The sequence below is a fragment of the Watersipora subatra genome, chromosome 1, assembly GCF_963576615.1.
Source record: "Watersipora subatra chromosome 1, tzWatSuba1.1, whole genome shotgun sequence".
In the NCBI taxonomy this organism is placed as follows: domain Eukaryota; kingdom Metazoa; phylum Bryozoa; class Gymnolaemata; order Cheilostomatida; family Watersiporidae; genus Watersipora; species Watersipora subatra.
In genome coordinates, this window is record NC_088708.1 from 59,294,479 (window position 1) to 59,311,473 (window position 16,995).

Consider the following 16,995-nt stretch of genomic DNA (forward strand, 5'->3'; position numbering starts at 1 on the left):
TCATCACAAAAGGGGAAGCAGTTCTGGCAACCGACGACACTACCAACTCTTGGTATATTCCTCATTTCGGTGTCTTTCATCCTCGCAAGCCTGATCGTATTCGCGTTGTGTTTGATTGCGCTGCTTAAGTGGGAGGAGTCAGTTTAAATGACTTTCTACTACAAGGACCCGATCACATGAATGATCTTCAAGGCATTCTTCTTAGAATTCGTTTGAACCCTGTAGCCTTCATGGGTGATATAGAACGGATGTTTCACCAATTCAAGGTGAAACCAGAGCACCAAGACTATTTACGGTTTATTTGGTATGATTGTGATGGAAATCTAGCTGCTTTCAAAATGACAGTGCATCTTTTTGGGGCTAGATCTTCGCCCGCTTGCGCAACATATGGACTTCGATTTCTCGCCGATCAATATAATTCATTATTGTCTGGCCATTCTGCATCTCATCAATTTGTTCACCGCAACTTTTATGTTGATGACGGTCTCACAAGTGTCTTCAATGAGGCTGAAGCAGTTTCTCTAATTCATGAGACACGTGAACTATGTGCTGCCGGCCAGTTAAGACTTCACAAAATAGCGTCCAACAGCCGCGAAGTGATGTCACAACTTCCAAGAAGTGAGTGCGCCCGTGCCATTGCCAGTCTTGACCTATCTTCTGATCCGCTTCCCCAAGAGCGATCACTTGGTATTCTATGGGACACTGAAAAGGATAATTTTACCTTTCACCATGACACTGCTACAAAACCAGACACCCGACGGGGTGTACTATCTACGGTGGCCTCAATCTTTGACCCTCTTGGATTCCTCTCGCCATATATTTTAATTGGCAAAAACATTCTACAGGATATGTGTAGAAGTTCAGCTTCTTGGGATGATCCCCTGACAGGTGATTTATTGTCACTATGGAAGGAATGGAAAGCTTCTATTCCAGACTTAACAAACATAAGCATCCAAAGATGTTATCAACCGACAGACTTTGGCGACATCTTTAAGGCTGAGCTACATCACTTCTGTGACGCAAGTACTCGTGGTTACGGTGAGGTTAGTTATCTCAGACTAGTTAACACACAAGGACAAGTAAATTGTTCACTTGTAATGAGCAAGAGCAGAGTAGCACCAATCAAGCCCATAACCATTCCGCGCATGGAACTGCAAGCAGCGGTTACCCCAGCTAAAGTGTCCATATTTATTAAATCTGAGCTAGAGATTGATACCACAGAAACCTTTTGGACAGATTCTCAAATTGTTCTTGGGTACATTAAAAACACAACTAAAAAGTTTCATCTCTATGTGACTAATAGAGTTCAGCAGGTGAGAGACAATTCAAGTCCTGAAAATTGGCGCTATGTCCCTACAGATAAAAACCCTGCCGATCACACTTCAAGAGGCCTGACTATCACTCAGCTGTTAAAATCTAACTGGCTTACAGGTCCAGATTTTCTCTGGAAGGAACCTATGCAATTTCCTGATCAGTTGACACCCGAAGTAAAACCTGATGACCCTGAAGTCAAATCCCTTTGTGTCCAAACGATTTCTAGTCCCAGTCAAACTCTCTATCAGCGACTACAGCGATTCTCTAGTTGGAATAAAGCTATCAAAGTCACTAAATTCTTTCTCAATAGAGTAGCCAAGTTAAAGGGCACTCAACTGCCAATTAACGCACCCCTCCTGTACATAGTTAAATGCATACAAGCTGAGCATTTTCCAGAAGTGCAATCTCTGACAAAAGAGCAGCCACTAAATCCAAAGAGTACAGTTTTCAACCTGAACCCTTTCCTGGATAAAAATGGAGTAATGAGAATAGGAGGCCGCCTCAATCGCAGCACAGCTCTCAGTTTTTCTGAGAAACATCCAATTCTGCTGCCCAAAAGTGGGCATTTTACTCGCTTTCTTCTTCAGCATCTTCATGAGCAAGTGGCCCATCAAGGAAGATGCTTCACATTGGCCAAGATGAGATCTTCTGGGTACTGGATAATAGGTGACAGAAGTATAATAGCCTCTTTGATATACCAGTGTATTACTTGTCGATCCCACCGAGCTAAACCTCCAACACCCCAAATGACCTCACTTCCTCATGAAAGATCTAGCCAATCGCCTCCCTTCAGCTATTGTGGGATCGATTGTTTTGGACCATTCATGGTCAAAGATAGAAGGACAGAGCTAAAACGATATGGACTCATGGTAACATGCCTCGCAAGCAGAGCAGTGCACCTTGAAGTTTTGGACGATATGAGCACAACAACCTTTGTGAACGGAATTCGAAACGTTATAGCCATTCGCGGGCCTATTAGAAAAATCTGGTGTGACCAGGGCACCAACTTTGTTGGAGCTGTTCAAGATTTAACAGAAAAAGGCGTGTTTGAGTTTAAACTCAATCCTCCCAGCGCCAGTCACATGGGTGGCGTTTGGGAACGTATGATCCGAACTGCTAGAAATGTCCTTCAGTCTCTTTTGAAGTCTCATAGTGATAGGCTTGACACAAGCCACCTTCACACCTTGATGTACGAAGTCATGGCCATCATAAACTCCAGACCACTATCTGTGGTCACTGAAGAAGACATGCCTCTAAGTCCTAATATGCTTCTGACTATGAAATCTGATGTTACCCTACCGCCCCCTGGAAGCTTTGATGAGTCCGATATGTACAGTCGCAAGCGCTGGCGTGCGGTTCAACACATTGCTAATGTATTCTGGAAAAGATGGAAGACAGAATACTTATCCCAACTGCATTCTCGTCAAAAGTGGGTTCACAAGACAACAAATAATATAGCAGTAGGTGACATCGTATTAATCAAAGATGACCAAACAACAAAAAATGTCTGGTTAAAAGGCCGAGTTTCTGATTGTTACACATCTCAAGATGGACAAATACGCTCAGCTAAAGTACTGTTAGGCAACCGTGTACAGGCAAAAAACTCTGGAAAATTTCTAATCACACCAGTTGTGAAATTGATTAAACTTTTACCAGTCAAATCAAATGATATGTGCTAGCGCCAATCATGTTGAAAATTATGAAAATTTAAGGTGGGAGTGTAAAGTTCTGCTGTCTGTTAAATTTCCTAATTTGATAGTGCACTGCAATATCTAGTCACCCTGTGTGATTCACTGTTCCTGCCCAGAGCGAATGCCAGTTGATCTGTTGATCTTGGGTGGTCTAATGATCTTGTGTGGTCTGTCTGACTTGCCACAGTGCCATACGTTTGATTAGGTGTCATTGTTTTATCAGCCTTTGAGCCAACAACATGTAGTTTTTAAGCCTCATTTTTTGATGCTGATACTTTCTTCTATCTGTATTAAGTTTCATCATTACACCAATATCTATCGCATACACATATAATCAAGAGTTAAACAGAAGGAGCATCACATACTATTTAGCAATCTCCTGGATGTGTTATTAAGGTAAATATTATATCTTTCATTTTATGTGTTTTATTTTATGTTTCTAAATGGCTTTGCAGATGACTACCTGTATAATTAGCATACTTTCAATAACCTTTATCGACAATCGAGTTATTATTTTATTGTAGTTTCACGGTGTTGACAAGCATATATAATAAACTTTTAATAGAATATACACTATGCCTCATCACCCGTATGTGACAATATAACTACGAACCAGGGGATTCGCTACAAGTCTTTTATTTTGCATCTCAAGTTTTTGCCAGTAGTGTGTTTTACATTCGTAGTTTCGATGATGGCTGGAACAAATATGCGTGTTTCAATGATGGCGGAAATAAAATTGTATGATGAAAGCTCAAATCTCAAAACCGTTGTAACTTAAACGTTTCAGAATAACTTGTTCTAATACTAACTGTCTAGATATATAACGTTGACAATTTCGGAACAATCAATCTTCATTTAAAACATATTGTAGAGCAGGAACATGAACTTATCTTTCAGCTTTTTCCTTCAGAGGGTGGGCTACTCAAACAGAGATGTTTCATAGTCAGAAATTTATGCTGAATTCAATTATAATGTTTCTACACCTATGTGTGTGCACAATTCTGAGCTAGAGCGCACTTTTGAAATGGGAGGGGGCAACTCCAAATTTGCTTGGAAACCTTACATATCAGACAAAGAAAATTATTTTATAATCTCGAAAATTAATAAATGCTTTTATTTGAGATTAGGTGAGTCAACTCTCAGCACTTCTTAACCCATGCCAAGAATGCAGCAAGACTGCTTGTTTCACCGTCTTGATCCATCTGTAAATGAAGCCCTAGTCAGAGTGACTAAACCTCAATATGAGACAGCCAAACAGTATTCAAACAGATGGTCGATATTGGAAAAAGAAAGCATTCAATGTGAAATTGCTCAAAAAGCGCTAAGCTTTAAGAACTTTGATGAAAGTTCAGACTTCTTATGTCATTATGCAAGTTATAAAAAGTATTGTAACAAACTTGTTATGGAAAGAGCTAAGAAAATACATGAGAAGAAACAAAAAGAATATGATACAGCAGAAGAGGTGAGACTAGATATTTATTACTTTACAAATTCATGATGATGGTACTTTGGTGGGAGAAAAAGAAAACATTTTCATTTTTGTCTGCACATTTTGTGAGCAGCAAAACTAACTCTTTGCAGTTTATATGACGCGTTATAGCCTACAATTTGGACATAAATTTATAAATAAATTACATGTATGATCCTTCCTTGGTTTTTTGCTTATGACCACACAAACTACGCTAGATATGGCACGCTGTACTATGCAGAGATGACTAATCTGAAAGTATAGCATAGCAAGGTGTATGAGGCTCTTATGAAGAAGGGGTATTTTACTTATCAATCACGACATCACTGTTCATTCAGCTCTATCGCTTGTGATCAATCTATTGAGCAAACAGTTAAAAGAAACTCAAAGTCTCACGGTGGAATCATAGGGTTTACCAGGAAGTTATTGGCCTCTCAACGCTGGACTCCATCTCACCCGGAATGAACAGCTGTATATACAGAGATGAAGAAGATACCAGTGCTTGGTGATTCGGATGCAGCAAGTTATGAGATGCGTGAAAAAGCATGGAAGGCTGATGAAGAAATGAGGAAAGTCATGAAAGACTCATAACAGCAAGAATAAACCCGTTTGCATTTCAAACCACCAAGCTAGTACATATTACCAGTGGTGCAAAAGCCTCCATTGAAGTGAAGCAGGATCTTGAAATGGCAAATGTGATAGAAGAGAAACAGCTTTCAGAATTTGTTCAGAAGAGGTTAAGCATCCAAGAGATTGATTTCAATGCATCTATCAAGTCAACCAAGCTCAAAGCCTTCACCACATTACCATCAGCTATGAAGAAATCAAAATAAAAAGTCCTAGAGTGTTCGCACAGACTGTTTGAGAATTTGGTAGTCATCAGCCAACAGCTTAACTTGGATTTGAAAAAAGTGTGATCATTCTCTCTTGGCAACATCAGCTGGTCCCTGGCTAACTCTGATGGCTCTATATTGAAGACTGCTAAGTTGGCTCTGATGGCTGCTGTTGAGAAAGGTGTTGCTGGTCAACCATCAATCTATGTTAACCAGGATCAGCTACCAGTCTTTGACGCGGTTGTGGTTGATGACCCTGAAAGCTCCTCCAGCTTTTGCAATGGATAGTTAGTATTGCAAGCGTGTATTACACATGTGGTGGGGATTTTGTTTGTGACACATACCCTGATATCCGCATTAAGGGAGGTGAGAGAAGTCATAGAAGTGTGAAAGGAAGGCAAAAGGTTGCTGTGTTTAGTCCGAATTAATCATTGCCAAAATGGTCTTTGTTTTTAGCAGATGGCTCAAACAAGACTGCCCTAATGAATTTTTGAAGGACACATGAAGCAAGTCAACTGTGAAGCAGAAACTAGGTCTTGTAACAGCTTTTTCTCGAGAATGCCACATGATCAGCTATGACCTTGATGGATCAATCGCTGTAAACCAAATAGATAATTTGACATCACACCATGAGGAGGCAGATACACGCATGTTATCACTTATCCGCAAAGATAATGAAAGACAAACTCAGCTCAGAAGTTCTAGTCAAGTGCCAGGACACAGACGTTTTCCTAAGCTGTCTATCTCTAGTGGATGAGCTGCTATCACAGAAACTCATTTACTACTGTGGTAGGAAGCAGTTGAGATATGTAAACATAGGCTGTCTGTCTACCACCCTCACACCCGAATGATGTAAAGCACTGCTCGGGCTCCATGCTCTAAGTGGATGCGACAGTGTAAGCGCATTCTGTTCCAAAGGAAAGATAACTTTCTTCAAGCTGCTAAAGAACCATCCGGAATTCTGTAACACACTGAAATCATTGGGTACAGATTTTGAAGTTGATGGTGCAATAAGAGAATCTATTGAGACATTCATATGCAGATTATATGGTGAAGAGACAAATTCCATCAATGAAGCACGGTATAAGATCTTCTGCTCACCGTCTCACACATCACAATCAAACCTACCACCCACACTAGAAGAGTTAAATCTCCATATATCTAGGGCTGCCTATCAGGCAGCGATATGGAGAAGAGCCAAGCAAATCATCATCAATGCCCCATCCCCCCAGCAACACGGATGGTTTATGGAAGGTGGAGAGCTTAAAGCTAGATGGATGACACAACAACCACCACCTCCTTATGTGCTCATGGACATGTTTTGTCGATGCAAAACTGGATGCCAGTCTCGTCGCTGTCAGTGCAACAACACATATCTCAAGTGTACGGACATGTGCAGCTGCTGTAGCAAAAGATATAAAAAGGATGGAGATGAAAGAAGTGATGCAGAAGACTCAGATGACTGTGAATTAGAAGGTTATTATTCGAGTGGTATTGTAACCAGAGGTGTGCTCCATGTTTGATTAGAGTACATATGTGTCATACCGTATATAATAAAGTACATGGTTTAACATAATAAGCATTAATGATGAATATATGTGTACTAAAATATTATATATACATGATCTGAGTCTTCAATAATACTTTTCATTTTGTTTTGTAGATCTGTAATGATATATGAGTTGGGGAATATCAAAGACAAACTGTAAAGCTGCCACAATATCAACCAAATTGGGAATACACAATATTTTATGATACACTTCTAATAATATTCTAATATTTGAATAATAAATATTTTAGTGTTATTAGAATTGATTTCAACTTAGGTTGTTGCGAATTATTTAGTATTTATGTACCATTTTCATAATCACATTGTTGGCAGAAGCACATAAAACATTACAGACATTTATTTAATTAAAATAATATATTAATTATATTGCTCAAAAATGAACAATCTGAGAGGTGTAAAAACCAGATATTTAAAATAAGCTCAAAATTCTGATCTAGACGCCACTCTTATCACATAGCCCACCTTCAAAAGAAATAAATCACTTTTTTGAAAGCTTTTTGATGCCCTCCTACTCTACTAATAAGCAGTTGTGGCCGAGTGGTTAAGGCGATTGACTTGAAATCAATTGGGCTATGCCCGCATGGGCTCGAATCCTGTCAAATGCGGCGATGTCAAGTTTTTTGCGTCCAATAGATGATTTGAGCTTTGCTGAACCCGGTTAGGATCAAAAGAGCCGCATACAATCACAACAAATCGGTTTTCGATTATTCATGAAGCTTCCGGTGAGCATGGTCTTTCATGTTGCATCTCCAGTTTTTACGACAAGGTGGTTTTACATTCATCGTTTCAATGATGGGGCAAACAAAATTGTATAATGAAACCTCGAATCGCGAAACCGTTTTAACCTCTATATATGTAAATGCTTGAGATTAACTTGTTCTAATACTTACTGTCTAGATATATAACGTTGACGATTTCCGAACGATCAAACTTCATTTACAATTTAAGCAGTTGGGGTCGATTGGTTGAGGCGATTGATTTGGAATCATTTGGGCTGTGCCCGCACATGTTCGAATCCTGTCAACAGCGATTATGCAAAGTTTTTTGGCTTCCAATGAATGATTTGAGCCTTGATGAAAATTTTCAAAAAAATGTAAGGCACACGCAGTCACAACATTTAGGTTTTACGATCATTCATAGAATTCCGCAAGAGCAAAGTCTTTTATTTCATATCAAAAGTTTTTGCGATCACTTGGTTTTACATCCGGAGTTTTCATAATAGCTGAAACAAAAATGTTTAATGAAACCTTAGATGTCGAAACCGTTGTAACTTTAATGTTTCAACATAGCTTGTCCTAATACTTACGGGTTAGATAAATAACGCTGTCGACTTCAGATCATTCAAACATTATGCTGAACAGAAGCAGTTGTGGCCGAGTGGTTAAGGCGATTGATTAGAAATCAATTGGGCTCTGGCCGCACAGGTTCGAATCCTGTTAACTGCGATGATGTAAAGTTTTTCGCATCTATTGGATGATTTGAACTTTGCTGAAATAGGTTCTTATAATGTGAAGCGTGTTTTGTCACATTAGTTTGGCTTTGCGATTATTTACGGAACTTTACAAAAGCAAAGCCTTTTATTTTGTATCTCAAGTTTTTGCCAGTAGTGTGTTTTACATTCGTAGTTTCGATGATGGCTGGAACAAATATACGTGTTTCAATGATGGCGGAAATAAAATTGTATGATGAAAGCTCAAATCTCGAAACCGTTGTAACTTGAATGCTTCAGAATAACTTGTTCTAATCCTTACTGTCTAGATATATCACGTTGACGACTTCGGAACAATCAATCTTCATTTAAAACGTAAGCAGTTATGGCCGAGTGGTTAAGGTGATTGATGCGAAATCAATTGGGCTATGCCCGCACAGGTTCGAATCCTGTCAACTGCGATGATGCAAAGTTTTTTGGCTTCCAATGAATGATATGAGCTTTGCTGAACCCGGTTCAGATAAAAAGAGACGCATACAATCACAACAGTTTGGTTTTCGATTATTCATGGAGCATCCGGTGAGCATGGTCTTTCATTTTGCATCTCCAGTTTTTACAACAAGGTGGTTTTACATTCATCGTTTCAATGATGGGGCAAACGAAATTGTATAATGAAACCTCGAATCGCGAAACCGTTTTAACCTCTATATATGTAAATGCTTGAGAATAACTTGTTCTAATACTTACTGTCTACATATATAATGTTGACGAATTCCGAACGATCAAACTTCATTTACAATTTAAGCAGTTGGGGTCGATTGGTTGAGGCGATTGAATCGAAATTAATTGGGCTGTGCCTGCACAGGTTCGAATCCTGTCAACTGCGATGATGCGAAGTTTTTTGGCTTCCAATGAATGATTTGAGCCTTGATGCAATGTTTCCAAAAAATGCGAGGCACACACAGTCAAAACATTTAGGTTTTACGATCACTTATAGAAATCCGCAAGAGCAAAGTCTTTTATTTCATATCAAAAGTTTTTGCGATTAATTGGTTTTACATCCAGAGTTTTCATAATAGCTAAAACAAAGTCGTTTAATGAAACCTTAAATGTCGAAACCGTTGTAACTTTAATGCTTCAGAATAACTTGTTCTAATCCTTACTGTCTAGATAAATAACGCTGTCGACTTCGGAACAATCAATCTTCATTTAAAACGTAAGCAGTTGTGGCCGAGTGGTTAAGGCGATTGACTCGAAATCAATTGGGCTGTGCCTGCACAGGTTTGAATCCTGTCAGCTGCGATGATGCAAAGTTTTTTGGCTTCCAATGAATGATTTGAGCCTTGATGAAATTTTTCCAAAAAATTTTAGGCACACACAGTCACAACATTTAGGTTTTACGATCATTCATAGAATTCCGCAAAAGCAAAGTCTTTTATTTCATATCAAAAGTTTTTGCGATTACTTGGTTTTACATCCAGAGTTTTCAAAATAGCTAAAACAAAGTCGTTTAATGAAACATTAAATGTCGAAACCGTTGTAACTTAGATGCTTCAGATTAACTTGTCCTAATACTTACGGGCTAGATAAATAACGCTGTCGATTTTAGATCATTCAAACATTATGCTGAACAGAAGCAGTTGTGGCCGAGTGGTTAAGGCGATTGACTTGAAATGGATTTGGCTATGCCCGCACAAGTTCGGATCCTTTCAACTGTGATGATGTAAAGTTTTTTCGCATCTAATGGATGATTGGAACTTTGCTGAAATAGGTTCTTATAATGTGAGGCATGTTTTGTCACATTAGTTTGGTTTTGCAATTATTTATGGAACTTTACAAAAGCAAAGCCTTTTATTTTGCATCTCAAGTTTTTGCCAGTAGTGTGTTTTACATTCGTAGTTTCGATGATGGCTGGAACAAATATACAGGTTTCAATGATGGCGGACATAAAGTTTTATGATGAAAGCTCAAATCTCGAAACTGTTGTAACTTGAATGCTTCAGATTAACTTGTTCTAATACTTACTGTGGAGATATATAACGTTGAAGACTTCAGAACGATCAAACTTCATTTACATTTTAAGCAAGTGTTGTCGCTTGGTTGAGGCGATTGACTTGAAATTAATTGGGCTATGCCCGCACAGGTTCGAATCCTGTCAACTGCGGCGATGTAAAGTTTTTTGCGTCCAATAGATGATTTGAGCTTTGCTGAACCCGGTTCAGATAAAAAGAGGTGCATACAACCACAACAGTTTAGTTTTTGATTATTTATGGAACTTCCGGTGAGCATGGTCTTTCATTTTGCATCTCCAGTTTTTGTGATTAGGTGGTTTTACATTCATCGTTTCAATGATGGCGTAAACAAAATAGTATAATGAACCCTCAAATCTAAAGCGATTGAGTCGAAATCAATTGGGGTATGCCCGCACAAGTTTGAATCCTGTCAACTGCGGTGATGTAGAGTTTTTGGCATCCAATGCAAGATCTGAGCCTTGTTGAACTTAGCTTGGAGCATGTGAGGCAAATACAGACACAACATTTGGGTTTTATGATTATTCATTGAACTTCACCAGAGCAAAGTCCTTTATTTTATATTAAAGGTTTTTACGATATTGTAGTTTTACATCTGAAGTTTCCATATTAGCTGAAACAAAGTAGTACAGCGAAACTTTGAACCTCGGAACATTAGTAACTTGAATGTTTCAATCGAAAATTGAATGTTACACCGAAAATCAATACAAGTATAGTTTTACTGTAAAATGCATTTTATTCAGAACAAAATTTTCCACAAGATAACTATAAAATTGTTTAGTGAATCCTACTCTCGCAAAACTTCTAACGCTTTCTTTGCGTTGAACAAACGAGGGGAGTTTCTTATTGCCATGACAATAACAATCTGGTTTTTCCGTTATGAAAAATAATTAGAAATGTAATTGCTGAGCCAAAAGGTTTTTGATTGGTCGCATGTGATTGGCAACATGGTTGTTTCGTGAGATAAAATTTGATTGGTCTAGCTAATGTGTAGGTTTTGTAATGAAAACAAAAGTGAAACACTATTGATATGCTAATACATCGGTTTACGGTTTGTACTTCTATCAACGCGAAAGCCGATACATAGGCTTACGGTAGCGAAAGAGTTAATTGAATTCGATGATTTAAAGGCAAAATATTTGGTAAACCAATGATAATTATTGTTAACACATTTTTCTGCGATAGCAGGTTTCCAGCTTTGTGGAAAAAGGCAGAAGTCGGCCCTGTCAACGATAGGAACTCCTTCAATGGTTTCAAGCAACTGCGGCCAATCTTTTTGTTCTTCTAGCGTATGTATATAAGTAATGTTGCCATAACTAGAAAATCTGTTTGCCTATACAGAAGAGCTAAATATAACAGCTGCATTGGTCGAGTTGACCACAGGTATATTACAAAACCTCGTTCAAGTTGATATTTTGGCAACGCAAACTTTGCTGTTATACTTCAGCAATGCTTGCGATAGGATGCTGCCACACCTGGCTATTGAAAAATTGCTGTCATTCGGTTCCAAAATTCTAACTGTTATGGAATCAAGCCCATATTCCCTGGGGCGGCTGGCCGGCTGAGCTGCCCCAACTTTTTAGGAAATTTTTGCGGCTAAGTACAGTCTAACTCGGATAACTCGCCCTCGGATAAAATTTAACATTTCATCTTGAACACGAGGTTAACTCGAACGGATTTGTTTGGTTCGTTCCCACGCAATGATAAATTGCTTCAGATAAGTCGACCTCAACATCATTTACTCAAACAGTTACATGTATTTGCCCAGCGGCTATGGAGACGGTTTTTATCGCAGTAGAATATCACTTTATTCCAAGCCATAGAGACAAACATAAAGTTTTAGTAGTTCTTAGGCGTCATTATTATCATCAGCGGCAAAACATTCTTGTTAACGACTTTTAGGTTTGTAAAACGTCAAGTTTTACCACGTGGAAACTTTCGGATGAATTTAAAATAAAATTGGCAAAATTGATTTAAATAAAAAATGTTTTTTTTTCTGAGCGTTTTAACTGCGGTCAAGTTTTGCCAATTTTAATCTAAAAACGTCCAGGCAGTCACATCACCTAAAACAAAACAAATCTCAAAAAATAGAAAAATGTTGATACTTTCCGATAAAATTCTTTAAAACCTCACTTGAGAGGCCCAGCTGAGGCCCTACATGAGAGAAGCCTGTTGGGGGCTTACACCGCCCCCCTCCACACCCCCAAGTGATCATAACTAGTTGCCTAACATTAGCCGCCCCAACTTGCAACCAGTGAATACAGGCCTGTATGGAATATATTTGTTCATGACCTAAAATCAATGACCAAATGTATAACATCATGCGGTATGATAACACAATGTAATACAACGTTGAGAAACACTGATGTCAGTATAACAGAATCCACAAAAACAACAACAACCATATCTCTTATCAATGAGAGCATTCCCCTTTTGATAGCCCGCCAACCATGCTGCCCAATGGTGCGATGATTACTGGAAGACTTTTGATAGCCCGCCAACCATGCTGCCCAATGGTGCGATGATTACTGGAAGACTTTTGATAGCCCGCCAACCATGCTGCCCAATGGTGCGATGATTACTGGAAGAATTTTGATAGCCTGCCAACCATGCTGCCCAATGGTGCGATGATTACTAGAAGACTTTTGATAGCCCGCCAACTATGCTGCCCAATGGTGCGATGATTACTGGAAAACTTTTGATAGCCCACCAACCATGCTGCCCAATGGTGCGATGATTACTAGAAGACTTTTGATAGCCCGCCAACTATGCTGCCCAATGGTGCGATGATTACTGGAAAACTTTTGATAGCTCGCCAACCATGCTGCCCAATGGTGCGATGATTACTGAAGACTTTTAGCACCACAAATTTACTCATCTGAACCTTCACCGCCAGAAAAAGTCATAAATCATCAACAAATTATGATAACCATTGCAAATATAGAAGAAAGGCATTCAGCGAGCTACATTGTGTTCAATTTGAAAAACATTTACAATTTCCCAACCACTCTTTCAATATGATGGTCAAGAATAGACTCGCTAATCACCCGTTAATCTCTGGAAAGTGGGCATAAAACCACAAAGTATATCACTGTCTTACCAGAGCAGAGTATCATTCACCTTGTCTTATGCAGCTTCTTGCTAGTTTCTATATTTATTAGATAGAGATATAGAAAAGCTAGAATGCCTAGACAGACTTCATGTTAGATTGATGATGCATCTTATGGATAACTATGACCAGGGATTGGAGGCCTTTGAACTCGATGAATTTGCAGTATTTTTAACCGCTGCCATCCAAGGTATGCTAACAGAATATCCTGTATACCCAACCACCCACCTTATTGCTACACCCAAGAAACAAAACACCGGAACACCACAGAAAACATCTTGCCTGTCCCATATCTAGAACATCATTATATCACAAGAATTGTTTCTTTTTTAAATACTATTGATTTCCCATGTTATTATTATTTTCATTTAATCCTTTTTCACTCAGGTAGAAACTCTATTGGGGTTATCTTATTTCATACTGAAAGTGATTCAATTAATATACGCCTTTGCCATGATTTTTGCTACTTCCATTGACTTATGCTAACCAAGCCAATCAGAAAAAATGCAATTAGCTAGCTAAATAACTTTAAATATAACAGGAAGTTATGCTTGGAGGGAACTAAATGTTGACTTTTTATCATGGCACCTATGAACTACACATGTATTAAGCGGTGGGCCTACATGTAATACCTACTGTAACATATACTAATCTTTTTTTAAACTTCTGCTGTATTGGTATAAAATTTCTACTCTTTGTTCTTGCTACTTCAGACCCACGACCCAAACTTTTCTCTCTAGACCTGTTTCTTGCGACTATCGTGGCATGTAATTGTAATTTCACACCGCTAAAATACAAAGTTGATTCACCAGAAATTACGGTAGAGCATCGCAATATCAGACTGTAGTGTGTTGCACAAAGATTGTGTAATAGCTATGGTGTCTTACAAGTCAGGCTTTGTCGACACACATATGCTCGATACAATTTATAGCTTGACTATGTGGGAAGTAATCGAAACCTGCCTTGCTTTTTAGGTACATTCAGCATTTTCGTCTTTTTAATTGTTCTTTATTTTAGCTATCTGTTAGCTGTAGATTTTCTTGACTGATTTTGAACTAGGTCTAACAAAACTAGTATTAATGATGTAAATTCAAATCTTTCATTTCTAGTCCATGTATCCTTTGTTATCAATACTCCTGTGTCGGTTTAAGCTGTATGGAATTGATTTTTTTCATCAGAAGCGCTAATGACCGCTAATTAAATGCATAATTGTTAATCATAACTATTTGGTTTAACATTCTTCCATTGCCTATAACTCCAGGCCCTAAGATAAGCTAATGCATGGCAGGATCATAACAACATTCATCAGTTATCCTCTACCTCTAGTTTGTCAAACTAACACAACAGATATTAACATATTTTTTAAGCTGTCGTTTACAGTTTGTGTTTTTGAACTAATGCAGATTCACTGCAAGCCAAATTTAATTTTTGCAGTTTGGTTAATCACCATAAGGCAAATTCTTAATTTTTATATAATCTACAACACTTGTACTCTAAAGCACTCACAAGAAATTAAAAGTTTGATATAACTATGAAATATAAAGTTCAAAATAAGGAAAGATTACAGTGTAACCAAATCTCTTTATATTGCCTCAGGTAACTAGGAATACTTTAAATGAACAATATTTTTTTCAGAGATATATAAGATATATATTGAAGATGTGACCAATTTTCGCAAAATGCAGAGCAGTGCTGTTTAGTCAATTGCATTTTGCACATGCTACAGATGACACATTATAAGGCTTATAAAGGAAGATTATACTATAAAATGCATAGCAAAGGAAAACTACGGCAGGTAATGTTACCAAATCTATTGTGTCACTAGCTGTGGAAACATTGCCTGAGTACCATGGCAGCCTAACAAGCCGTGAATCCTCCATCAATGGGCAAAAGAACACCATTGATCATGGATGCCTTGTCACTTAAAAGAAATATTATGGGATATGCTACTTCTACCGGGTCCCCAAATCTCCCCAAAGGTATACGATCTTTCATCCATTTTTGTTTTTGTGGATCAGACCATCCCGCCATTGACATGGCAGTCGTAATCACTGTTGGGTTGACCGCGTTGACACGAACATTTTTTGGTCCCAGTTCTAAAGCCATCACTTTGGTCATAGAATCCAGAGCACCCTTTGAAGCTGCATATATAACATGTTCTGCCAAAGCAGCCATAGAAGCTTGACTGGAGATATTAACGATAGAGCCTCCGCCTCTTTCAGCCATACCGGCAGCCACCACTTGAGACACATTCAGGACTGCTTTCACATTGACATTCATCATTGAATCAAAATCATCTGGCTTGGCTATGAGACATGGCTCACAGACCGCTATTGCAGCGTTGTTCACAAGAAGATCGATAGCACCTAAATTTGAGATTGTAGAGCGCGCCTCATCCCAGTTGGCTAAGTCGCAATGTACCACTCGCATGGTCGGGTGTTCAGCCTTCAACGAGTCCAGATCTGCTTGGGTTCGACTAAGAGCTATAACCTGAGCTCCACATTTGGTTAGCTCTATGGCAGTTGTCCGACCAATTCCTTTTCCTGCACCTGTTACTAAGGCTGTTTTTCCTTGAAAATTTATTTCCATAATGCGCCTCTCAACCTAAAACAGTAAATGTATTCAACCATTGTTGTTTTTGTTATTTAAAGGTAAGCCAATGAGTAACGAGATTTTCCTTTGGCTCTTATTGGAAATTTTGAATATAGTTTACTGATGTAATTGCTAATGCGTGGCAAACATTCATAATTTTACCTAGTCAAGTATTTACTTTATTAAAACTCAAAATTTCAGGAATATAGCAGAATCATCCAGCTTGGAGCAGATTGGTTCTCTGTTTTGTATTGGCTGAGATGAAGCCAAGGAACAATGTGTCCAAAATTAAAGAGGAATATAGAGAAAAATATATGACTGGTGTATACATATCATCTATATAGGCCTACATGTATACCTAAACCTCAAAGCTTGTGTGTTTGTCGATGTGTACTTCGGTATGTGCAGTTATAGCTATTGAAATCTTGGAATTAAAAGCTCGCATTCTGCTGTTCCAAACCGCAAGTTTAGAACCGTGCATTTAGGCACCAAGCTACGCTGTTTTTACGATTATAACGCGCTTATCAAGCACCGTATACCTTTTTCTCAATTGCACACGCTAAATGACGTACTAATTAATACTCTATGAACTCTATTAACCCTATGAAACAAGATGCTTTTCCGCGTTTTGGTGAACTTCTATTTCCGGTTTTTCATGAGGTTCAATTGCTAAATCGGTAAAGGCTAATACTTTTCACTCAGGAACTTGTATTACCTCGAGTATGAATAGCCTCTACATTCTCTCTTCATTCAGTCATAAAAAGACAGTCCGATATCTCATTTTTACATTTGTACCAGTATCCAGACGTACCAATATCGTTGTATTCAAAGTTTTGATGGATAGCTTCTGCTGGAACAGTAACCCTCTTTATACACACACTTTTATACACAAATTGTTATTATTAATTCATCATATTCAGGATTTTTATTTTGTTTTCTCAGTTCGTATTAATTGTATC

The 16,995-nt window shown here is 38.4% G+C and overlaps 2 protein-coding genes and 4 non-coding genes across 6 annotated transcripts; 5 read left to right on the forward strand and 1 right to left on the reverse strand.

Annotated features, from left to right (window-relative positions):
* Positions 1 to 176: 176 nt before the first annotated feature.
* Positions 177 to 13,741, forward strand: LOC137389685 (uncharacterized). Its single transcript, XM_068075767.1, has 3 exons — positions 177 to 2,743; positions 6,472 to 6,812; positions 13,497 to 13,741. The coding sequence occupies exons 1-3, from the start codon at positions 177 to 179 to the stop codon at positions 13,739 to 13,741; spliced, it is 3,153 nt and encodes a 1,050-aa protein (XP_067931868.1).
* On the forward strand, positions 7,400 to 7,481 carry Trnas-uga (transfer RNA serine (anticodon UGA)). The gene has a single exon. It is a non-coding gene; the product is annotated as a tRNA-Ser (tRNA).
* Trnas-aga (transfer RNA serine (anticodon AGA)) lies at positions 8,240 to 8,321 on the forward strand. The gene has a single exon. It is a non-coding gene; the product is annotated as a tRNA-Ser (tRNA).
* On the forward strand, positions 8,685 to 8,766 carry Trnas-cga (transfer RNA serine (anticodon CGA)). Its single transcript has one exon. It is a non-coding gene; the product is annotated as a tRNA-Ser (tRNA).
* Trnas-cga (transfer RNA serine (anticodon CGA)) lies at positions 9,526 to 9,607 on the forward strand. Its single transcript has one exon. It is a non-coding gene; the product is annotated as a tRNA-Ser (tRNA).
* A 1,276-nt stretch (positions 13,742 to 15,017) lies between the features above and the next one.
* Positions 15,018 to 16,190, reverse strand: LOC137385358 (L-xylulose reductase-like). The gene has a single exon (XM_068071807.1). The coding sequence runs from the start codon at positions 16,031 to 16,033 to the stop codon at positions 15,302 to 15,304; it is 732 nt and encodes a 243-aa protein (XP_067927908.1). The 5' UTR covers positions 16,034 to 16,190; the 3' UTR covers positions 15,018 to 15,301.
* Positions 16,191 to 16,995: the final 805 nt, after the last annotated feature.